At 35.3% G+C, this 25,718-nt stretch overlaps 1 protein-coding gene across 6 annotated transcripts in view; it reads right to left on the bottom strand.

Annotated features, from left to right (window-relative positions):
* Window positions 1–12,044: 12,044 nt before the first annotated feature.
* The window catches only part of RNF144A (ring finger protein 144A), a 141,361-nt gene continuing 127,687 nt past the window's right edge, over window positions 12,045–25,718 (bottom strand). For all 6 annotated transcript variants that reach the window (XM_051976073.1, XM_051976071.1, XM_051976074.1 and 3 more), the window contains one exon: window positions 12,045–18,343. In XM_051976073.1, coding sequence (XP_051832033.1) covers window positions 18,212–18,343 — 132 coding nt within the window. In that variant the 3' untranslated portion in view covers window positions 12,045–18,211. The remainder of the gene's footprint in view (window positions 18,344–25,718) is intronic.

Here is a 25,718-nt window from a genome sequence, read left to right as displayed (position 1 = left end):
TTTTTTTGCCCATTTTTTAAAAGTTGAACTCTATTAAAAAATAATAACAAAGTTCATATGCAAGAACAAAAGGTCAAGAATTGCAAGAGATTTAATGAAAAAATCCAAATGAAGGTGACTTAGCTGTATCAGACCTAAAATTTATTATAAAACAGTAGTCATTAAAATCATTTCATACTGGCTAAGAAATAGAGTAGTTAATTAGTAGAATAGGTTAGGTACACAAGACATAATAGTCAATGACTGTAGCAATCTAATGTTTGATAGATCCAAAGACCCCAGCTTCTTGGATAAGAATTCACTATTTGACAAAAATTGCTGGGAAAATTGGAAATTAGTATGGCAACTAAGCATTTACCTACACCTAACACCCTATACCAAGATAAGGTTGAAATGGGTTTGTGATTTAGACATAAAAAGTGATACTTTAAGCAAATTAGAAGAACAAAGTATAGTATATCTCTCAGATTTGTGGAGAAGAAAGGAATTTGTGACCAAAGAAGAATTAGAGTACATTATGGAATACAAAATGAATAAATTTTTATTGTATTAAGTTAAAAAATGTTGTACAAACAAAATTTATGCATACAAGTTTAGGAGAGAAGTAGTAAACTACTTCTCTAAAAATATAAAATATATGGAGAATTGACTCATATTTATACGAACACAATCCATTCTTCAAATGATAAATGGTAAAAGGATATGAACAGACAATATTCATATGAAAAAATTAAAATCATTTTTAGTCATATAAAAATGCTCTAAATCACTATTGATCAGAGAAATGCAAATTAAGACAATTCTGAGAAGTTGTCTTACCATTAGACACCTCTCAAATTGGCTAAGATGACAAGAAAAGATAATGATTAATGTTGGAGGGGATGTGGGAAAACTGGGACACATTGTTGGTGGAATTGAGAATGGATCCAGCCATTCTGGAGAGCAATTTGGAATGTCCAAAGGGTTATCAAACTGTGCACACTCTTTGATCCAGCAGTATCTCTGTTAGGTCCATATTCCAAAGAGATCATAAAAAAGGGAAAAGGCTCCATGGTTGCAAAAATGTAGTGGCAAGAAACTGGAAATTGAGTGGTGGCCCATCAGTTAGAGAATGGCTGAATAAGTTTGTTATATGAATGTTATTGTTCTATAAGAAACCATCAGCAGGTTGATTTCAGAAAGGCCTGGAGAGACTTACATGAACTGATGCTGAATGAGGTGAGCAGAATCAGGAGATCATTTGTACATGGCAACAAGAAGATCATCCATCAATTTTGGTGGACGTGGCTCTTTTTAACAATGTGGTAATTCAGGACAGTTCCAATGGTTTTGTGTTGAAGAGAGCCATCCACACCCAGAGAAAGAGACTGAGTGTGGATCACAAAATAGCATTTTTACTTTTTTGTTGTTGTATGCTTACATTTTGTTTTCTTTATCATTTTTTTCCTTTTTGATCTGAGTTTTGAAAACTTATGGGAGTATTAGCAAGGCTTCTTGCTTGTACCTTGTATACTTTGACTTAAATGTTTACTTAATATCCAATTTAACCAAAGTATGATTTCATCATAAAAAATTAAAGAATATCTGTCAAAATCTTGTGAATTCAGTGTGGTAGAATATAATAAGTGAATACAGGGGGGAAAGGAAAAGTGAATAATAAAAATAAATTAGATATTAATGTACAAGTCTTATCATATCTTTATAAAATTTCTATTATTTTAATTGTCCTGCCAATTTTTCATATCACTGTAGAGTCCTTTTTTATTTGATTTTCTTTTTATGATTACATTTTTTCAGAAGTTATTTTAAGATTAAAGGTCTTTCCCTTTTGCCTTTTTATTTATCATATTTCAATATTTTTCTTGCCTTTCATCTCCACTCTACTGAAAACTTGGATTCCATCCTTGGTCTTCCAGTTCTAACAGATGAGTTTTTACCTAATGTCTGATGTCTGGCTGTCCATGCAACTTTCCAGTCCTCTCTTCATACTGGTCCAATTTTCTGACCATCTCCACTCCACTAGCACTTGCACTCCATTTCTGAGTCACACAACTCTGTTAAAGGAATTTCTAGGTCTCCATATTTCCTTATGCCACTGTGCAGTACTGATTATGACCAAGAAACATAGTTCTTGAGTATATAAGTGTCAAACAAGGTGGTTATGGTTTTTGAGAAATAATAGGTATTTAGCCAGGTTTCTAAAGGGAATTTTTTTTTTCATTTGGGCAAGTTCTAAGGAAACTGATTTTGTTATGAATGTACTAGCTTTCCCCAATTTCTTTCTTTTGCAAGTTCAATAAGTATGCCATTTATGCCTCTATTGATAATTATTGATAAACTATTGATAAAATTACTAATGGAAAAAAAAAAACAATGTAGAACCAAGATCTGATCCTTGGGGTACCCTACTAAAGGTCTTGTTTGAAGGGAAACTTATCTAGCTGAGTGAACTGGGTATGTTCTCCCTAGAGAATAGAAGACAAGTTTTTATGGAAGCTGTCTTCAAGTAGTTGAAGGGCTGTGGAATAGGGAGTAAGTTCTTTCAATTTGTCCTCTGAAGGCTGAATCAGGATCAAGGATAAAACTAGCTGCTAGGTTGATGTTGACTTGATGAAAGGAAACATTTAATAATAAAGCTATCCAAAAAAAAAAAAAAAACAGAAGAAGTGTCTGGAAAGACATCAGCCTTCACCTTCCTGAAAGTTTTCAGGACAAATCTAGAAAATCATTTTTCAATCTTTAAAGATCAAGTCTTAGAGACACAGAAGAATATAGAAATAGACAGAGATATACAGATAAACAGACAGGAGAGAGAGAGAAACTGTGATGACCGCATATTTTAAAATTAGCCAGACTCAGGAATTCAGGTTAAGGGAAAATCTTCAATCTTTATTCTTTATGGAAGTGAAGGGGTATTGCGATAGCAATGTGGGCAGCTGTGACAGGACTCAGCCAGCAGTCTCTTTCCCCTCTCTCTCCGCCCCTCTGCCTCCACCCACCAAAATTGTCATTTCCTATACAACATATCAGGACTTGCACAAAGAGTGGGCTGGGGCCATTCTTTCTCCAAGCATCTATATTAATAGAGTATGGTCCAATTACTATTTAGCCTCAGGTGCTTGGGACCTCAATGCATCAACTCGAGCTTCAGCCCATTACAAGAAACTATAGAAAGCTACTATGGTAACTGGAAAGACTAAAACACCAACTCAGAAGAGGATCAAATGCCCACATATGAAACCTTAAAAGTGATATGAATTGGTCTCAAACCCAAAGAACCTTCTTGGATGCTCTCCTAAAGAACTCTAAAAGTCAAGAGATGTAGAAGAGAAATTGGGAAAAGAAATGAGAGGTATGCAAGAGATGCACTAATCAAACAAACTGAAAAGAATGAAAAAAGGAAGAAAATGTAAAATTCTTTAGTGTAAATTCCCAAATTAACTATAAAGTACATATGAAGAAAGACACTATCTGAATCCAGAGAAAGACTTGATTAATAATATCTGAAGTAATTATATATGCCTGTTTGTGTCTAATGGTAGCCATTTCTTGGGTGGAGGAGGGAAAGAAAAAAAGAATAACAAGATAATTTTGTTGTATATTTGAAAAGAATAACAATTTATACAAAGTAGACTTGTAGCTTCATGTATGATCTTTTTATTATACTTTGTTATCAAAATTCTTTTTTTTCATAAATTAAAAATAAAATTAAAACATTCTCCAAAGCAGCAACAACAAAAAAATAAAGATCGAGTCTTGATCATGTGTGAGTAATATTAGTGAGTTTCCTTACCCTTACCATTTTGACATTATAAATTAAGTTCTAGATAAAGCACTGAGAGAAAAAAGTATTTTGTTTTTCTCTAATTGTTTGCTTTAATGTTCTGTTCTCTTTGCTACTTAATTTTGGATTGGGACAGACCCTCTGAAGTATCATGGTAAACGAAAACCAAAAAGAACTCTGCAAAACTTTCATTGTTTTTTTGAAACTATGTCCAAAAGGCCATCAGACTGTGCATACCCTTTGATCCAGCAGAGTCTCTACTTTTAAGATCAAAGAGATCTTAAAAGAGGGAAAGGAATTCACATGCAAAAATGTTTATGGCAGCCCTTTTTGTAGTGGCTAGAAACTGGAAACTGAATGGATGCCCATCAGCTAGGGAATGGCTGAATAAGTTAGGTATATATAAATATAATGGAATATTATTATTTTATAAGAAACAATAAGCAGAAAGCCTGCAGAGACTTGCATGAACTTGATGCTAAGTGAAGTAAGTAGAACCAAGAGAACTTTATACATAGCAACAAGATAATGTGATGATCAACTGTGAGGGATTTGGCTTTTTTCAACAATGAGGTGATTCAGGCAAATTCCATTAATTTTTTTTTCTTTTCTCTTTTTTTTTTTTTCCCTGAGGCAATTGGGGTTAAATGACTTGCCCAGGGTCACACAGCTAGGAAGTGTTAAGTGTTTCAGGCCAGATTTGAACTCCTGTCCTCCTGACTTCAGGGCTGGTGCTCTATCTACTCCCCCACCTAGCTGCCCCTCCATTAAATTTTTAGTGGAGAGAGCCATCTGCATCCATAAAGAGGACTATGGGGACTGAATATGGAGCACAACATAGTATTTTCACCTGTTGCTTTTGGTGTTGCTTGCTTTTTTTTCTTTCTCATTTTTCCTCTTTTTGATCTGATTTTTCTTGTGCATCATGATAAATATTGCTGTTTAGGGGAGGGATGGAAGGAAAGGAGGGAGAAAAATTGGAGCATAAAGTTTTGCAAAGGTGAATTTGAAAACTATCTTTGCATGTATTTGGAAAATAAAAAAAACTTAAAAATTTTTAAAAGACTTTCATTGTTGAGTATGCTTGTATGCATGTGTATATACATGTAGAGATATGAATATAAACTCTAGTTTCAAAAAAGATATATACATTTGATTTTGGAATTATTTATTGGACATTGCTGAGATTCTGTGTTCAAAAAACTAGACAAAGCAATCAAGGAAAGATCAATTGATGGCACTTTCTCAGGTGTAGTCATGTAGCCAATGTCACCCTAATTTGACTTTCTGGAGATGGCTTAAAGATCTTTCTGAAGAAAACCACTTAAAGAGAGAATATAAAGGAAAATTAATCTTGTGAGTTCCTATATAAATTTTTATGAAATCATGCATAATCCTTTGTCTGAGTCAGGAAAGCAATTTCCTATAAAGGATGTGGGCTTGTCAGTGTTTTCTAAAGAACAAAATCAAGTATTGATTGAATTTATGGTTTTAAGGCTTGCCCAAGACATCTAGACACATGGATGGATGGATGGATAGATGGATGGATGATGGTTGGATAGATGATGGATGGCACTTAGAGGGAAAGATTCTTGTAAGAGAAGCCATTCCTCTTCTTGATATTTAAAAAAGTGAGCTGATAGTTGATATTCTTTTTTAGTGTCCTTTATGCTTTTTCACTTGGACTTCTGGAATGGGGCTATCTTTTGTGACCTGAATCTAGATGATAGTGAGCTTATACAAACAAGTCCTTCTTCCCACTCAGGAACTGGAAATGGCTACCCTGAGTCAGAAGCACATAATCGTGGGTCAGGATTTACACATTAATTAAATTTTAAATAAAATATTCATATTGTATTTAAGACAATGCATTAAGCACTGGAAATAGAAAGATGAAAAATGACATTAGTTTACAATCTAATAAGGGGGAGGAGATAATGCAAATAGCTTAACAAAATAAGACTTGATGGTGCAAAGGAGAATTTCTGAAAAAATGATTTAGGAAGATTTAAAGAAAAAATGACTTTTACCTGAGAAAGTAAGGAGGCATCCTGAAGGAGGTAGAATCAGAACCTGGCCTTAATGGAAGAGAATTTACTAAGGTGATGAGAAGGATCTGCTCACCAAGTATGATGCTTAATATATACATACACCAGAAGATTGAGAACAACCATAAAAATGAGATTAAATAGTTATTCTTCTAGTCATCTAAGTCTCCCTCTGTATTGATTGTTCTAGAGGAATGTCATTAAAAGAGTAGCTTAACATTGCAATTTGCTTTATAGTATTCATTTAAAGACTTTGGAAAGCATCCTTTACTTCAATTTATTATTGTTATTTAGGGGCTTTCATTGAAAATAAAAATTTTTACCAAGTCTTAATGCTGCAGTGATATGTGGGGAGACTGCACCCTGCTGGCTCTTTGCAGCACTGATTAAAAAGACACTAACTTTGGGACTCTAATTCATGAAATATACTTTATACAGCTAAGTTTCCTATTATTAAGAGATTATTATTATTAAGAGATCTTATAGGAATATCAGATTTGGTACTTGTTCTTGCTTTTAAAATTACTTAACTGAGTACTACCAGAGAAGGAAATTCAATGGATTTTGATCACTATAAATATACCTTTTGAAATTCTATTTTTAATTTCTGAAATCTGTAAATCTCCCTTTATTTGATCAAATTTAATCAATTAAAAACATTTATTAAATATTTATATTATTGATATAACTGCATATTATATAGGAGAAGTTGAGATTTTTAAAAAATCAGTATAACAGGGCAGTGTCCACATGAACCTTATGATCTAATAATCCAAAAACAGTAAATCTATTAGGATTCATCAAAATCTAGAAGGGGGTAGTCTACCTATTTACCTAGAATGAGATTCATTTATTCAAGAAACCTTTTATAGAATTTTGATCTTAAATCACTTTTCAATATTGTTCATATCAGAGGTAGAATAAATGATCTCTAAGGTCCCTTCCAGAGTGAAGGAACCACAATCTCATTAGCGCTAGAGGAAATAGTTACAAAAAAGAGATGGCCAATCTTGCCCTCGTGGAATTTATAGCCTAGGCCAGTGGTTCTCAAATTTTTGTTTTCATCATCTTTATCCTATTAAAAATTATTGAGGATCTCTCCAAAGTGTTTTGTTTATCTGGATAATATTTATAGACATTTACCATATTGGAAATAAAAACTATTTTTGAATTTGTAGACCCTCTAAAAGAGTTTCAGAGATGCCCAGGATCCTCTAGACCATACTTTGAGAACCACTGGTAGGCAATCATAGAATTCTTAGAATGTTAGAGTTGAAAACCATCTTTGAGATCAAATTAGTCCAAAACTATTATTAAATAGAGGAAAAAAAACTAAGACCTGGAAAGGGAAGGTGATTATCCATTGACATATACATGTATACTCTCTATGTGGAAAGCCAAAGCAAATAGCATAGATACTCTCACAAGTTCCAGAGTGTGGTTGCTCAGGTTTATGAGAATATTCTCACTTGGAGAGGCAAGATCATGAGTTGGGGTGGGAGGAGAGAATTCTGTGGGGCTCAATCTTGAATGGGGTCATAGACAGCTGCAAGTAATGGTGGCCTACTTGAAGTGGATAAAGGAACTGTGGAAGAGAAGAGTAGCAAAGTTGTTGGAGCTTTCAGTCATTTTGGAGATGTAATAACACTGACTATAACATGGAGGATTTCTGGTCGTTGGCTTTTCTTCCTTAGAGGATGAATCTGATATAAAGTGATTTTGTGGTCCGATAAATCTATAATTCAGAGTGTTCAGTTCTTTATTCATTGTTTTAAGCTTCTTCCTTTTATCTAATCTATTTTAAATTATTTTTAATTCATGTATGTTAGTAATTGAGTATAAAGGAATAGGAAGGAAGCAAATGAGTAGATTGGGATACAAAAACCTAAACTAGGAGAGATATCTAAACCTCGTTACAAATGTTAGGGACAAAGCAGAGTATCACAAAACTTTTGAATTACAATTAAAAAAAAAAAAACCTGAAAAAAACAAAGCGAAATTGTATCCAGGTGTTTTTCTCCTTTGTACTAGGCTAAATGCGTGCAATGTTTATGTCTGTCTGTCTTCTATCGATCGTCTATCTAATCTACTTAGACAACTATCTATATACAACTATCTTCACATCTACATTGACATCTATATTGTTCTTCAGTTGTTTTGCAGTTTGGGATCTTAGTGATCCCATTTGGGGACTTTTTTGGCAAAGATGCTGAAGTGGTTTGCCATTTCCTTTTCTAGGTTATTTTATATTTGAGTAAAATAAGGCAAACAAATTAAGTCATTTTCCCAGGATCACATAGCTAGTAAATGTCTGAGGCAAGATTTGAATTCATAAGGATGAGCCTCTTACCACCTACCTTCCCTGACATCTATATAACCATCTATAATCATTCTCGTGAATCAGCTCAGCCGTTGTCAGGTCATGTTTCCTGACTCATTCTGCCCTCTTCTTACTCTACTTTTTCCTGAGGTGGAATTGAGTAGGAATCACCTGATAAAAGGGGAAATATTGGCCACACCTGGTTAGTTGTCATCCCACTGGTTTTTTTTTTTTTTTTTTTTTTTTTTTTTTAGTTGTGTCTGACTCTTTGTGACCCCATTTGGAGTTTTCTTGGTAAAGATAACTTGCGTGGTTTGTCATTTTCTTCTGTAGCCCATTTTGCAGATGAGAAAAATGAGGAAGAGTTAAGTGACTTGCCCAGGGTCACACAGCCAGTATCTAAGGCCAGATTTGAATTCACAAAGATGAGTTTCTGACTCCAAGCTCAACACTACTTGTAGTCCCATGCAGCTGCTACTTTATCCGATTAGTCATACCACCTAAATGCCTGTGAATCAAGACACAGGAAGGAGTAAGTATATTTTATTTGGGGAAGTTTTAATACTAAGCCTGCCAAATACCTCATAATTTTAATGGAAATATTCCAATTTTTGCCATTTCTAAAGCTATATGTCCATGCCTCATCCATTTTTCCAGGTATTTCCTGCACCATTCATTGGTAAGTCTCCATTTCAAATATGCAGGTGTGTCTCATTGCATCATCACCACCCCTCCATGCCTGAAGCAAACTCTCTCCACATTTCTTAGGGAAATCTTCTTTCAACTTCCAGCTCAGTGCTATCTTATTCATGAAGAGAACTTTGGTTATCTTAGCTAAAACTATACTAAATCTAAAGCTAGAGCTAGTTATATTATTCTCCCTCAAATGTCTAATAACACTTTGAATTTTCTTCTTACCTTATTAACATTCTACCTTATCCTATACACCAGGGTTTCTTTTTAAATTTTTAATTTTAATTTAATTTTTAAATTTAATTTGTGTATTTTTTTCCACTCATGATCAAACAATTTTTTCATGACTCTGGGTATGTAAGTATATAAAAGGTATACAAAACAAACATTTACTAATAATAAATAATAATTCTGTGACTTCTCATTCAGTTATACAACCTCATAGAGGGTCATAACCTACAGTTTAAGAAGTTTTGCTATATACATTTATATCCTTATCACATTTGCCTCCATTATAATATAAGATCTCTCAGAACAAACAGTATATGTAGATGTGTATGTAGCACATAGCATACAGCAAAGGACCATGTATATACCACATTCTTAGGAATGCTTCAATACTAATGGACAAACTAGCAACCATTCAAAAAGACTTGGGGTCACTTAGAAAGCCTGGTAATCCAGAGTCACTCCATCCCCAGATGTAAAAACAAACAAAAAATAATAATAAGACCATAAAAATCTCACACAGTGAAGAAATTTAATAGACCCACTGTCAATATCAACTCAAGGAGTGCTACTTGTAAAAGTAAGTAAGGGAGGGAGAAACTTATAGAACCATAGATTTAGAAAGGACCCCGGAAGTCATTTAGATTGCCCCAACACCTATTTTACAGAAGAAGAAACTAGAAACCCAAATATTAAAGAACAACAATAAGCCTACTAGCACTAGAGATGTTAGTGGCCCCTGCTATATATATTTTTGTTATGTTACTCTCTACTGAAGAACATCATGAATATCCATTCGTTCTACTGATGCTCTCTGTATTTGTGGAGAGTATGGGGGAGATGTTTTGTTGCAATTTTTCTCACAATGTCATTTCAGAAAATAACTTTGCTTTGAGTTATTTTGTCTTCTGTCAGATTATCAAAAAAAAGTTTAAAAAATTAAACTTTTCAATATGATTCCAATAAGATCATGAGCTGGTTTTAGCAGTGTGGTTACATATACCTTGAACGTGGGTTCAAATCTTGGCTCTACTTAATATTTTTATAACCTTGAACAGTTTTAGCTATAAAATGAGATGGTTGGGCCTTGTGACCTCACATTACTTTCTAAAAGTAACATTGATTAAAAATGGCAAATCTATGATTTAAACTTAGGTCCTCTAATTAGAATGATATTTCATTTCCTAAAGCTGAGACAACAGAATTTAAATCTTCGGGAATGTCTATGCTAAATCTTAATAAAAATTTGACTGCTTATCCTAACTCAAAAAGTCTGATTCATTAGGTTGGAGAGAGATTTCCATGGCCCTGCAAGTGCCTTAAAGTTACTAACTCCAGGCTTAGATGAGAATTTATGGAGGATAACAAGATGGATTTCATGAAAATCCAGGATACTTCCTAATCTTAAAAAGGAATAAAGAACATACAACATTGTGTTAACACTAGCAAGTAATACTATTGTTGAAGACTTTTGTAGAGATAACTTTTTTTTAGCCATCAGGAAAACCTTACACTATTTTATTTATGAAGAGACACATGTATTAGCACTAAGGCCATTGCTTTGTTTTGAGGGGTAGGAGGTTTTTAAGACCTAGGAGATCCTTAGGCATAGAAAAACCCACAAACAGATCTATAACCTATCTAAAACTTATATAACTACTTGGAGAATTGTGAACACTAAAAGTTTGTTATTTGCGCACAGTCACACAATCATGTGTCAGGGGCAGAAATACCAAGAATCCTTAACTTCACGGAAGGCGTCTTTTCACATCACATTACCTTTCTTATATTTGTGCCAAAGAATTAGAGCTTAGAAAAACTTTAGAGGTTTTCGAATCTATATCCCTTAAATTATAGATAAGAAAATTGAAACCCTAGAACATTAGTCATTTGCTGAAAAGCACAGAAGAAATAAATGACAAAGATTGGAAACCTCTGATTCCAAATTCTGTACTACTTAACTATGCCAAAAACACAAAGATGAGGGGGAACAAGGAAGCGATGAAAGGAGAGACACAGTGATAAACAAAAAGCCAGACAGAGAGACAAAGACAGACGGGGGAAGGGGAAGGAAAGAAGGGAAGGAGGGAGGGAGGAAAGAAGAGAAGAATGAAGGAAGAGAAAGGGAAAAAAGAAAAGAGAGGATAACAGACTATTTTTTAGATTAACTTGCTTCCCATGGCTATTCATTTCCTTCTAGTACAATTGAACTCCATTTCCCTATTTAGCCTCAGTGAAAAGTGAAAATCAGTAAGCAATAATATAAAGGGAAAATTACTGGAGTTGGTTAAAAAAAAAAACAACTTGGGTTTGAATCCCCCCCTTTACACATAAGAGACTCAGTGAAGTCACTGTTCAGTAATTTCTCTGTGCCTTAGTTTATCTACAAAAGTATTTGTGAATTAAAAGATAATAGAATAGTCTTTTAAAAAGGATGAAACTTTAGAATGCCAACACTTCATTCCCTAGAATGTAGAATGTTCTTTGAGATGCATTTTAATCAGCCATCTGTTTTGCATTGGTGAGGTCCATTTTCCTGAGTATCTACAAAACAGCATTAACAAGGAAGTTTTTACAAATAGACCATTTTACTGAACTTTGTACTACTCTGGGCACCCAGCAAGTATACTTAATAAATAATAGAAATACCCCTTGTATATTTCTTCTCTCTTTCTATCTTTCTGTCTTTGTCTCTGTCTCTGTCTTTGGACTGGACATTGATCCTGTCTATGAAGGGAATTCTAGGCAGAGGAATTCCTTCAGCCAAAGTATAACAGAAGTTACCATACAATTCCCATTGACATGTGTCTGAGGAACTAAGAGATCAATAAACTTGTCTAGGATACCATCATTGATATTTATGAAAGGCAAAACTTGAATCCAGATCTTCTTGACTGAGCCTACATTCGTTCTATTATGTACATGTTCCTTTTGAGGGTAGATTTCCAAAATTTTACATCAGACAAAGAGAACCTGGAAAAAGACTTCCCCTTTAATTTTTTTTAAAAAGTGAGAGAAGACACAATCATTTAAAATATGTATTGAAATTACAAATTAAACTTTTCAATATGATTCCAAGTACAAAACACAACATTAAAAGGCATTCAAACAGCTCATTTTATACATCACAGTGTTAGTGGCACAAAATGTACTTACATTTCAAATACACAAACCAAACTTTTTTTTTTTCCTTTTTTAAACCATCACTGGTGCAATACATAATTATACAACTGCATGACTCATTCATGCATATCTCTATATAGGGATAAAATACATCCACGGTAAATAAGCAACAGAAAAAACAAAAGTTTCAGTCATATAGCACATACCTGCACCTAATGTTCCTGGAACTGTAGAAGAAGGGGTTTCACAAAACAAAGTTAGAATAAAATCCATGAGTACATCAGACACAAAAGAGGCATGCTCTGTTTAAGCACTTTAGCAATTCTGTATTAATGCTGGTCTACTCACTTTCCTTAGAGATTTTTCATAATGTTTATAGCAAATTTATTGTTTTGTCCATTTTCATAAGGGCTTAGATTAGTTATAAGATGTACAAAAGCTTTGGTTTTCACACATGCTATATGTATTCTTTTGATATTTTAATTGTCATGTAAAAAAAATGAGAAACATACATAAATCCCACCTACATATATGTTCCTATGTAAGACCTTAATTATTAAGTAGACCAAGGGCAGTATTCCTTTTGATACAGTAAGCGATTTCACTGTCATGCCAGTGAAAGATATTATCTTAGTTCTAGATAATTAGTGCATTGGTAGGCATTGCTTTTTTTCCAGGGGCCTAGGTTTCCAAACAGGATTCTGACCTGTTCTAAAATCAGGTGTTCTGGAAAATATATTCTTGTCCCCATTCTTAGAGTGGGGAGATAGATTTTTCAGTTTTGTGGTACTAGGTGGGGAAAGAAATGGAGTTTAATGTCCCTCAAAATATCCTGTAATAGCTTGGTTCTCACTTCAAATTTTTTACCCCTCGTTTCAGAGGCAAGAGCATCCCTGAGGGCAGCTGTCTTGGGCAACAAAAATTGAAGCCAAGTCAGATGGGTAACAGCACCTTCTGGATGAATCCAAGCACGAGGATCACTCAAGTATAATAAAATTGTGTTAAGGTGTTGAACTTTGGAGAGGACATAAACAAGAGCAGTACAGAACAAGCAGGCATCCTGGAGCAACAGCATGAGGTGACTATGAGGGGCAAACTTCCAAATCCAGGAGATCACACTCTTTTTCGAGTTAGGTGGATTATTGCAGTGATTCTGATACACCAGAAATTACATTATGCACCCCCATTCAAGACCAATTCATGAAAGATGGGTTGATATAAATTACAGTTAGTTTGTTCCTTCTCACCTCAGCATTATAAATAATATTATCTTACAAGGCAAATGATAGAATAAAGTTAAAGGATTAAGGAAATGCAAATGAAGAGAATTGACTAACATGAAATTAATGCTGTGCTGTCAGTCTATGGAAGAGGCAATGCAGTGCTGTAGAGGCAATGTCATAGGAAAGTTGAAGGACCTGAGTTCAAATCCCTGTTCTGTCATTGAATGCCCTGTGTTTTGGGCAACTAACTTCATCATTCTAGATCTATTCTCTAAAATGAGGAGGCTGCACTATATTAGTATCTATGGTATTTCCCAGTTCTAAATTCGTTATTTTATTAAAGAATGTTGGGCTTTGAGCAAGGAGATCTGGGTTTAAGGTCCCTTCCCTGACCCTGATTGGTCTTATGGTCATGTGCATAAGATCCTTTTGAGTCTCAGTTTTTTCATATGGGAAACAGGGATAATATTACTCACAAACTAACTTCCAAAGGCTTTTATGATGGAAACACTCTGTAAACTCTGAAGATCACAGAAATGTGAGTGATTGTTAGTAGTATCAATGATCAAGGGGACTGTTCTCGATGCTTACACCGAGTGTCAAGTTCAAAAATCTTGCTGTGGGTTTCAATTCCAGTTTTATGTAAATTATGCCTTCAGAGCTACAAATGCCGTTAATAAGATGCAGAACATGAAAAAGCTAGCCTCTGCATAGCCTTCCTGCTCCACTGTTACTTTTGATGTCGCAAGAAAGGAAAAAAAAAAAAAAAAACCCTAGTAAAACTGGGCAGATCACATCCTGTGGAGCTTATGCAAGTCAGACATCAAAGTTGCACAGGTCAGGAAGCCATCTACAGCATCAATGAAAAGAAAGCTCTTATTGATGAGATCACTGGGTTGCTGCAGAAGAAAGCAATATTCTGACCCAGTGTGATATGCCACCGAAGAGTGAATAGTGATAATCTTACCAAATAATTCTGATAAATAGCTTTAAGGTTTCTACATACCTTATCCAATTTGAGCCTCTCAGCAATCCTGTGAGGTAGATACTAGAATTATTATTATTAATTATTATTATTTTCCCATTTTACCAATGAGGAAAGAAAGAGTCTCAGAGATGGGAAGGTGACTTGCCCATAGAAACATTGCTAATATGTTTTGATGGGGCGTTTTGAACCCACATCTTCCCACTTATGTCTAGCATTCTCTACCTTAAGCATCTCTCCATTGGAGACTCATAGAAGGAACTTTGTTTCCCACTAAAGACAAAACTGGCTCAATGAAAACTGGCGAGGTATCAGTGAAGTCAGATGAGACATGACACCATTTTCAGCAGAAATGGTTATATCAAAGTAAGGCAGATGAAAATTTTTTCTCAGAAATAAAACTGAACCCACCACTCACTGAAACAATTACATATTTTTCTGGATGCCAAGGAATGAAATTTATCTTAGAAATATTTATTTTTATACTTTAGTCCCTGTGATTGGCAATGGAAATGTATGGAGTAGATACTCCATAGGTGACCATGAGGACAGGGAATAACTTCATAACCTTAAGCCTCAGATTTCTTATCAGAAAAATGGGAATAATAATGCTTATGCTAATAGGTATTATAATGAAAATTATCTGTAAACTTCAAAGCGAAATAGAAAAAAAAATAAGCTATTACCATCATCAATTAAATGCCCACTGAAAATCAGAGTCCAAATACAAGTTTGGATACAAATGGAAATCTTATCCAGGTGGGATTTCATGCCTCAACCAGTGGGGCTCACACTTGATAGAGAGACCTAATCTTTTAGTAATTGATGGACTTTGGGCTGTTCACAAAGTCAGCTTGCTGAAGTCAGCAAGCCCTCCTTCAAGTTCAGATTTTCTCATGAGTTAATTCTGTAGGCTTTGGCAAATTGTTTAATTTCTCTGAACTTGTTTCCTCATTTGGAAAATGAGGCTAATAACATACTATCTACCTCAGAGAGTAATTGTAACAATCAAAGGCTACATTTCATCTGAGGCTTCAACTTTGCAATTATAAATAATTATGAAATTATGAAAATGTTATTATGCAAATTATATTATATAAACTCTTTTAGCATGAGGAAGAATTTTCTTAAAATGGAAATGTTCCATTAGCAGAATGTGCTGTCTTAAGATAGGAGGTTCCTTGCCATTAGAGATGTTCAACCAAAGGTAGAACAACAACTCATTAGGAGTGTGGCAGAGGAAACTCTTCTACTGGAAATGAATTAAATTCGATGACCTGAAAGGTCACTGCCATGTCTCTGATTCTCAGATCTTAAAGTTCCTAAGTACTAAAACCTAAGCTTGATGACCCAAGATCAGGATACACAAATGCCAACAATTAGAGGACAGAAAGAGTATTAATGATCATGATTATTGACATGCGCAGTGGCTCTTGTAAGCAAGAGGGAGATCAGCCCAAATGTGATAAAAAACTGGTCATTAGCCATGCGTTGTGATAGTTTGTTGATGATTTTTCTAAGCTATTTAATTCCTGGAGTCTCTGCTGAGGCCTCTAGCATTCATTCCTTATTCACTTCTTATATAATGTTCTCTAAAGAGGATTTCAATCCCCTTCCTCCATTTATCAAATAATTCTACCCAGGGCCCTCCTTGATAATTATGCCCAGCATACCCACATTTTGAGTTTCAATCTTAAGTGGGTTTATCTCAAAGGCTCTACTATTTAGTCAGTAGTAAATTTTAAAATAATCATTTGAAGGGAAAGTAAAAAATTAGAAGTCAACTCACTCTAAAAATGGATTTGGTTCACCTTGTAAACTTGATATAAGAGTGAAAGGGAGACAATTTATTTTGTAATTCCCTAAGAGTAAAGTGTGCCAAGAAATAGAATGGTGCCCTATTTTCATTATGTGTATAGAAAAGCAAGTTGAGAAGTGAGATAAATATTCTGATAATTCAACATGAAAAACTGATAGAAATAACTAGGAAAGTTGCACAGTGTGGTAGAAACCACTGGCCTTGGGGACAGGATTTGGGTTCCAACCCTGGCTCTGCTATTTACTCCTCAACTGTTTTTATTCAAGTCATAACCCTTCTCTTAATCTAACTCCTCTTGTGAAGAATGAATTTGTTTTGTTTAAATGATCTAAAAACCCCTTATCAACTCTGATCCTAAGCAGGCATAGTTCAACTAAAATCTATCAAATAAAAATATCTCTAATAAAAGCCCTGGATTGATTTTTCACATGGACAGTAGATCATGTAAGCAACCAGGAATATAGTGCAGTATAGAAAACCAGTCTAATGATAATATATCGGACCCATTATATTTCTGTGATACAAGAAAAGCAGTCAGTCTGCCTACAAATAACATTTGTGGCTGTTAGCCCATTTTATCATAAACCACTATCAAATTGTACAATTTCCATTTTTTTCAAAGCTCATATGGAGAATGTAATTTGCATTTTTTGATTGGGTTGAATGCTGTCAGCCTCCAGGTAACTTCTGAATCTTGGTAACCATTACAAAGTGCCAGAGAAGACAAAAGAACTAAACCCCAATGAGAATTGAATGACTTTTTTTTTTTTGGGGGGGGGGGGGCGGTAAATGTTGGTTATAGTGGGACTATTAATAGCACTAGAAAGAGAAAATATTTCTTTAGCTGACTAACTTTTGAAAGTGAGATACAAATTCCAGGAACTTCTCTAGTCTTACAGAGACGAGAAATTTTCTTGCTTTCTTAAAGAGAGAGACCTCCTGGGATATGAGTGAGTCTGCAGAGAGTTAATGAGACAGTAATACTGCACTACTCTTTCTTCTTTTTTCATATTATAGAAACAAGCTGCTTCAAGTTTTCTAAACCCTAGCAACTCTGAACTGAACTATTTACACATTTGGTTTAGAGACATATAAAGAATCCTGATACCTGGAGAAGAAATTATGATCCCTATGTGTGGAGTGCATCCTTAAACAATCAAACAAATTTGGAAAGACCCACAACAGGGATGTTCTTTCAAACATGGCAGTAATTTTCACAAAGAGCATCCATGAGGTGGATCTCTGTCCCTTACTACTCCCCAGCTTTTCAAACAACATCAGAACAACACAAAGCACATGAGATTTTTTAAGTGTTTCAAAATGCAACAAAGCCAGACAAATTTTGAGACAGCAATTCTCCTCTCCTCTCACAGGATCCTCCACCCTCTACCTTCAAAAGGGCCTGAAATGGTCTCTAGGCCCACTGATTAATTTCTCTCCTATCCAGATGAAAAACAGAACAAAAAACAAAAAGAACTCCCACTGAAAAGGATTTGGCGATGCCTAAATGGAGTGTAATCAACAGAGATCTTCTCCAAAATCTGCTCACGCCGTTTATTGGAAGTGACAAGTGATTCTCATCTCCCTTCTCTAAAGAGGAGGATCCCATCTTGATGGAGATTGGTATAAAGGGATTTAGCTTTGTCTCCTAGGCTATGGATCTGCCACGTTTGGCTTCCCTCCCCAGAGTTTCTGGCCATACAAAGTTATCACATATTTTACTGTGACTCCCTTAGAAAACCTGCTGACATGTTTCTCTTATGTACAACAGGCACTCCATGTCCGAATCATCTTCCATATTCCTTCCGGATCTTTGCAAGTGAGCCTTTGCGACTGCCTGGACATCAGTCCCCAGATTCATGGCACCGTGTGTCGCTGGGAAGCAGGATGGGGCACGTGTAACGGTGGGGAGTGCAAGGGCAGGGGAGGGCGTGGGAGGAGGGGGGAACCACGTTTCCCCAAAGGCAGGAGTCCAGTCTTCCGTTGGTCTAGGTCGGCAGGGGATCATCATCGCCTTTATGACACTTGCACTTGCAGCAGAGGACAAAGGGTGTCGCCAGTAACAGGAAAGGGGAGGCCACTAACAGCAAAAGGCCAAAGCCAGCGAAAATGCCCACTACCTGGAAAGGGGAGAAAGGGGAAGAAAGCGGGATCTGTGAAATATGTGGAGCCCTTTATTAAACATAAAAGTACTATAAGCATGTCAATTTTTTCACTGTCATGAAGATTCCAGAAGCTTCAGCATTGAGAGATATATATTATTTTAATTCAAAAAGCTACTTAGATGCAGAATTAGAAGTTCAGAATACAGAATTAGAGTTGACTCTTTCCCGTTTTGTAGCTGAATGACTTGTAGTCAATCCATTAACTTTTTTTTTTTCTTCTGAGATAACTGGGGTTAAGTGACTTGCCCAGGATCTGTACACAGCTAGGAAGTGTTAAGTGTCTGAGACCAGATTTGAACTCAGATCCTCCTGTCTTCAGGGCTGATTCTTTATTCATTGCACCACCTAGCTGTCTTAATCCATTATCTCTTTCCCGAGATTGTGATGAGGGAACCATAAAGTGCCATTTTATTGTTCTTGGCTCCTAATATAAATAACCTTCCAATGATGGTGTATGACTATGGATCATGGAATGGGAGTCTTTCAGAAGAATCAGAATTACAGGGAGCCAGAGGACATTAGAAGGATATATGGTGGAAATAAGCTAGCTACTTATTGACAATAAGCAGTGTCATATAATTCAAGTTATGTATGACAGGGAAAGGAGATGAGGCCTTAGTGTATCAGGAAAGCAGCCTACAAGATGCTCTGAAGCCCATGGAATATTAAATGTTTGCAAGAAGAGTTCCTATCATGATAAGAGCAAGACAGCAAGCATTTATATGGCAATTTAAGGTTTACAAAGTGCTTAAAAGCACATCTCTGTGTGTGATATTTAAGTCATGACTATGAGGTTAAGTATTATTGTTCCACTTTGGAGATGAGGAAAATCTGAGGCTGGGAGAAGGGAGTCAGTTACTTCAGGTCAAATAACTGGGAAAAATCCGAGGTAGAGTTTGAGCTAAAGTCTTGACTGCTTATTAATATAGACCAGTATATAATCAATCCAGAAAGCCACAAGGTATGTATCTGAGTAGACTTTGAGTAAACTGACTTACTGAATAGGTATTCTTGATCTCAACTTCTTTTTCTGAGAAATTTACCTGTCTTGGCAAAATTTCAGGAAGAAAGCTTATATTAATTGTAATATGCAATCCCCCATCTCTACTCAAGTACTGCTACTCAGTAGCAGGTTTGACCAAGCTGAAAGATTTTGGGAGATGACCCCAGCAATATGCCTGAGAACTACTCTCACCCTGGGGAGAAGTTTCTTACTAAATTTATCATCAGGGGGTTTCAAGAGAATCATATTTTTTTTAATCACATCAACTCTCCATGCAGCCTCAGATCCAGATGTTTTAGCATTGGAAAGGGCCTAAAAACAAACTATCCAATCCCTCATTTTACGGTTGGAGAAACAGAGTCAGAGAGGAAAATAACTGGCACTAACATACATGTCCAATTACTGGCAAATTTTGGACATGATCCCCAGTATCCTGATTCATAGCCCAAAGCTAGTTCCCCTGTAATATCAGATTGTTTTACTGTTGACATGGGAGGCTTGCAATCTGTGATGGCAAAGAGTATATCAATGAAACTGAAGAAATATTATCTTCCATAGTCCCTCGCAAAAAAAAGGCCAAATATATAAGTGGCTAGTTGATATGTGTGGATTTGTGAGTATATGGTCCCGGAGTTTTGTAAGAAGGAGGGACAGCACCACCTGCTGTCCAAAGTAGGAGAATAAAATATATCAAGCATATGGAAAAAAAAACCCTGCTTCTTTCTTTTGGAACTACTACTTGCTATCTCCTCTTTTGTTCACCCCCACAGGTAAGTGTGCATACAAATGCATCCTTCAAGTTTGATTTGGGTGAATAAAAGTTTATAATTGCCCATAAGAATTCTTATTCCTGCTTCCATTTACCCGATTCTGTTATTCCATCCTGACTCTGAGCTCTGTGGCACACTAATCATATTTTTATTTCAATTTATTAAAGTATTTGAAAGGCTGTGACATGGAGGAGAAATCAGCTTTGTTCTCCTTGGTTGCCATGGGTAGAACCGGGAACAATGGATACAAATTATAAAAATTCAGAAGTCAGGCTGATGAAAGTAAATACTTCCTGAAAATGAGAGCTATCCAAAATTGAAAATGCCTGTCTTACAAGTTAGTGAGTAGTACATTTAATAGTCAAAAAGAGGTTTCATGGCCATTGATCAGAACTATTGCAAAGGAATTTAATGTATATGGGGAGAGTTGGACAAAGTGACCTTCAAATGTCCATTCCAAATATAAAATTATATGAAAAGCAAATGTAATATATTCCTCACTTTTCTGACAAACACAAGTAATAGAAAATAAAAGAGGATATCTAAGAGATGTAATAAAAATCCACACCTTAAAATAATTTATTCTTAATTAACACATTGCCTACAAAGGTGGTAATCTGATTTCCCATACCACAGCAGAAGAAAAGAATAGTGAAGGGTAAGTTAAAGTACTTACTTAAATGGCATATTGAGAGCATTAAGAGGTGACTGAATAGCTTGACAATTAAAAAAGAAAATCAACCACAACAAAAAAAAGACAACAAAGAATTCAAATGTACAGTCATAGGGAGGGAATAATTTAGTGCTGGGGAACCCATATACATACACAGATCTCAATGGATCCAAGGAGGACCAAGGCATTACTATGTTGAACAATTATACAATGATCTAATTCAGCTAATGTTGAAAGATATCTTAGAGATCACCTAGGCCAGAGCTTCTTAATCTGGGGTCAATTAATCTAAAAAAAAATTATATTTCAATATAATTGGTTTCCTATATATTTCATGCATTTAAAAATATGATGAGAAAGGATTCATGGGTGCCATCAATACTGAAAAAGGGATCCATGATACCAAAAAAATGTCAAGGACCCCTAATCTTGAATAACTCACTAATTTTATAAATGGAAAAAAAAAAAGGAAGATCAGAGAGCTGAGGTGCTTTTCTAAAAGAATTAAGTAACAGAGCTGGGATGTGAACTCAGATCCTGTCTTGAAATGTACTGCTTTTAAAAAAAAACATGTTAGCTGCTATTATTATATCCCCATTTACAGATGAGGAAACTGAAGTAAATAAAGATTAAATGACTCTCAGAGTCACTCATCTTGCATATGTCTGAAGTTAAATTTGAATTTAGGTCTTCCTGACTCCAAACCCAGGTCTCTATATAAAGTAACTAGCTACCTTCAGAGAAAAGCAAAGCTTTATTTAGTAACTTCAACTTTCTAAGTCAAGACTTTAATTCTTTTTAGAAAGATTTCTATCAAGAAGAGGTATTGCTTTCTATGTTTAAAGGGGTAAGCCTCTGGAAAATTCAGTTAGTAGAACATTCCAATACTGAAGATATTGGATAAATTAGGTATTACTGCACATAATGTAGGTTTTCTTTTGTCTAATCTCATATAGTCATGTTCAGACTTAAAAGCAAATTGATGGATTACGTGATTGGTCTTAGGATTCTACAGTTCTATGAAAACCATTACTGAAGCAATAGGCTCTAGTCTCAAGATCAGGAATCAGATTTGGGATCAATAAGTAAAAGAGCAACAAAGGATATTTTAAATATACAAAAGCAGTTTGGGGAAGGGAGAAAGGCAAAGTTTCAATCAAGTGAGTTAGCCCTTAATTCACCATCAGCCTTCAATAAAACTTGTTTAATGAAATCAGTCAGTTGTTTCACAGAAAATCAATCTGAACTTGGCATTATATGGGGAAGACAAAGGCTCTGAAAGAAGTGATGTCTGGATTCAAGTTCACACGTAAAGTTCATAGTGGAAGGCCAATTCATTTCATCCTTCCCAATACTCTTCACTTTGCAAATGAGGAAGCTGGACCCCAAAGGAAGGCTTGACTTGCCCATTGTTGCCAGGAAGGTCAGAGCCAGCATTAGAATCCAGATTGTCTATCTATCTAACCAATGTTCTTTTCCTTGCTGGGAGTTTATTTTAAAGGCAAGAATGGGATGAGGAAACATGGTATAGTGAAAAGAGCTTTGATTTGAAAAATCTGTTGGATTAAACCTCTGAAGGGCATACGTGGCAAAGAGAAGAATGTTTTCAATTGGTTCAATTGGACCACAGTAATTTATTTCCTCAATGGATGTTATTTTTTTATTTGAAGGTGTGATGTTCTTCTTGGGATTGAGTAAGAGAATGAGGAAAGCCTAAAGGAAAAAACTCCTTGTTAAAAATTGTTTTTAGTTTTTTTCCTGCTATGAGCACATCAGAAGTCAAGTGGGCCAACATTAAAATTACCACCTCCTTCAAATCAGCTTCTATAACCAGGGGCTTATAACAAGAGGGCAAAAGGGAGAGAAAGAACTGAGGAAAAAACTAAGCTGTTATTCTCAGTTGACACTTCTGTCTTAGAACTATTCATAGATTTTCCTGCCTGAGAGATCTCTATATCACCCAAGCATGCTTAGGACCTCTTCATATCTCTGATAGCCCAGTATTACAAGTTATTACCTTCCCTAGGAAAACAGCCAATTCACTCTTCCCTGGATTGTTATTTCTTCATAAATTCAATATAAGATATCTTCCTGTAGGGAAAGTTCTTTCCATCTCAGCATGGTTAGCATCTTGCTATTTCTCCATTCCCTTTCCTGTCTGTTTTGTTAGCAAGTAGGTTTCTAGGTATGTCATATTTAGATCTTCACCTATTTTCTGTAGACTTTGTAATAACAGAATTCTCTGAGGATTGATACTGAGTAAGCTGAGGAGTTTTTAGTGAGTTTATATTTCAGAGGAAAGGTAGCATAGTCTAATGAAAAGTGCATTGAGCTAAGAGTCAGGGCACTTGAGTTTCCAGACTTGGTTGGCCAACTTGGACAAATCACAAAATGACTGATCCCATCACAAAATCATTGACTTCTGTGTTTAGAAAGGCCCTGATGCTTAAACCCTGGTGTGACACTGATCAAGTCACTTCACTTTCCCAAGTCTGTTTTCTCATTTGTAGAAGGGGTTGTATTGGATGACCAGTGGGGCTCCATTCAGTTCTAGATCTAAGATCCTTTTATAATCTAATCCTCCTATCTTACAGATGAAAAGAATAGCATACATGTGGTTTAAAGACTGACAGGTTAACATGGGTCTGCTTGGTATATATCTTGTATATACCAGAACATCTCTTCCAATAGGATGCAACCTCTTTGAGTACAGGAACTGTGTTTTTGTATCCCCAGAATTTAATGCAGAAGGGTTGAATAAATGTTTGTTGACTAATTAAAGGAGATATAGAACTCAGATCAGGAACTATACTTCTTCCAATTCTAATAAGTCCTTTGTTTTTTCCTGTATTTTCTCATTCTTAGTTTCCTTATTTATTTAAAGAAAAATTAGAATAATCATAGATGCCTTGAATTCCCACATTTGTAAAATTAGAATAATCTCCACTCTCTTTGCTTCATAGGAAAGCAAATAAGAACATGTATATGAAAGCACTTTGGAAATGATATAGGCATAAAAAATAAAATATCTTATACCTCTTAATTTATACTATGTTTACATGAGTATAGTATAGTGACAGGAAGTCTTTGGCTCAGAGAAAGAAGAACTAGGTTCTATATTTCACTCATCTTTAATTTTCTTCTCTGGAAAAAGTTAAAACCAAATGTTTTATAAAGTCTTTCCAAGCTGATAATCTGATGTCACACAAGGACAAAGAGATGACATGTCTCCCTCTAAATGTAAGACAGAATGATAGCTAGTATACAGGAAGACTAGGAAATCCCTCTTTTGAATGTCCACAGGGAAATAGAAGGTCATGGACTTGATTCTGCAGAACCAGAAAGTGAGTGATTTGTCACTGTTTAAAACATCTGCTCTAAAATCTGTCCAATCAACACAGAACTGATTATCTGTTTAACTTGGGGATAGGCTTACTGGTGTTTTTGTTTTGTTTTGTTTTTTGTTAATGAACTCTAATAAATGTAATAATAAATGAATAAAAAAAGCACTTACTAAGCACTTATTCCTGGTATTATTCTAAAAAAACAAGTCTACATGCCATTAAGGTAGGTTCTTATCCTAGACATCTACAGATAAGGTCTCTAAATAGATTTTAAGGAGTTTGTGATTTTTAAAACTTTTTTGATAACTATTTCAATGAAAATGGTTTCTTTTGTAACTCCATGTGTTTCCTTTTATGCATTTAAAAACACTATTTTGAGAAGGGATCCATAGGCTTCACCAGACTGCCACCAGGATCCAAGATATAAAAAGAGGTAAAAAAAAAACCCTTTATAATAGAAATAATGCATAAACACATAAGTAAATGGAGTGATGGGATGGGAGAGTAATTTAGTCTATGAGATCTCAAGAAAAGAATATGGCACCACAAAACAGTCAATTGACATACCTTTTCCAGAAGTAATATTCTTATTTGGTTTAATAATGACAGATTTGAGAGCAAAAATTAAAAGAACTGGTGGGGGAAGGGAGAAAACAGAGTGCTCAGAGATTAATTGGGCGTGCAGGGAATAAATAGGCATATATAAGGTGACAGTCTCAAAATAGGCCAGGTTGAAAAATTATAATTGGGCCTAAGGCTAACTCCTTAAAAGGAGCTTCATCAATTTCACCAATTCACCAATTTCAATAATAATTTGTTTCACCAATTAGCAACAGCCAGCCAGCCAATCTTGGTTGCATAATCACCAATGGAATCACTGTGAAACACACTTTTACATATAATAGGTTCAATCAAGATATGAGGATTTTAAAAAATTAATTTATTTCAGGAATTTCTGCAGAGCACAACCTAAGACTCTCAGATCTTAATCTGACTAATGCTCAGAAGACATTCTCTGCCACTGGTACTGTTCTTAAAGTCTTTCTATTTTGTTATTATTTGCCAAAGTTTATGGAAGTTGGGGAATTAGAGTTTTGGAAAACCCGAGAAGCATCAAAAATTACTGGTGGAAGAAGGCATAGAAATGCAAGGTGAAAATCAAAGGAAATATTTGTAAAGCACTTAATACTGTTCCTGGAACATAGTAGGTACTTAGTAATTGCTTGTTCTCTATCCCCACCCCTTATTAAAGATGAAAGTGGCTTTTTATTACTGAATCAAAAAAGGCATGTCGAAGGTTTAAGAGAAAATGAAGCATCAAAAATAATTCAGCAATGATTCTCTCATCTATATGCCATGACCTAGCAGGTAGAATTCAGGGCTGGAAGTCAAGTAGACTAGAGTTCAAGTTCTGCTTCTAACCCTACCTGTGCCAAGTTACTTAATTTCTGCTTGCCTCGGACAGCTTTTCTGGGACTTCTCAAATATAAGTATTACATAAAGTTGAGATCTGCTTTGGCAGTAAAATTCACTCAACGCT

The sequence above is a fragment of the Antechinus flavipes genome, chromosome 2, assembly GCF_016432865.1.
Source record: "Antechinus flavipes isolate AdamAnt ecotype Samford, QLD, Australia chromosome 2, AdamAnt_v2, whole genome shotgun sequence".
Classification (NCBI taxonomy): Eukaryota; Metazoa; Chordata; class Mammalia; order Dasyuromorphia; family Dasyuridae; genus Antechinus; species Antechinus flavipes.
Note: the sequence above shows the minus strand (reverse complement) of the source record. Positions and strands in the feature narration are given on the sequence as shown.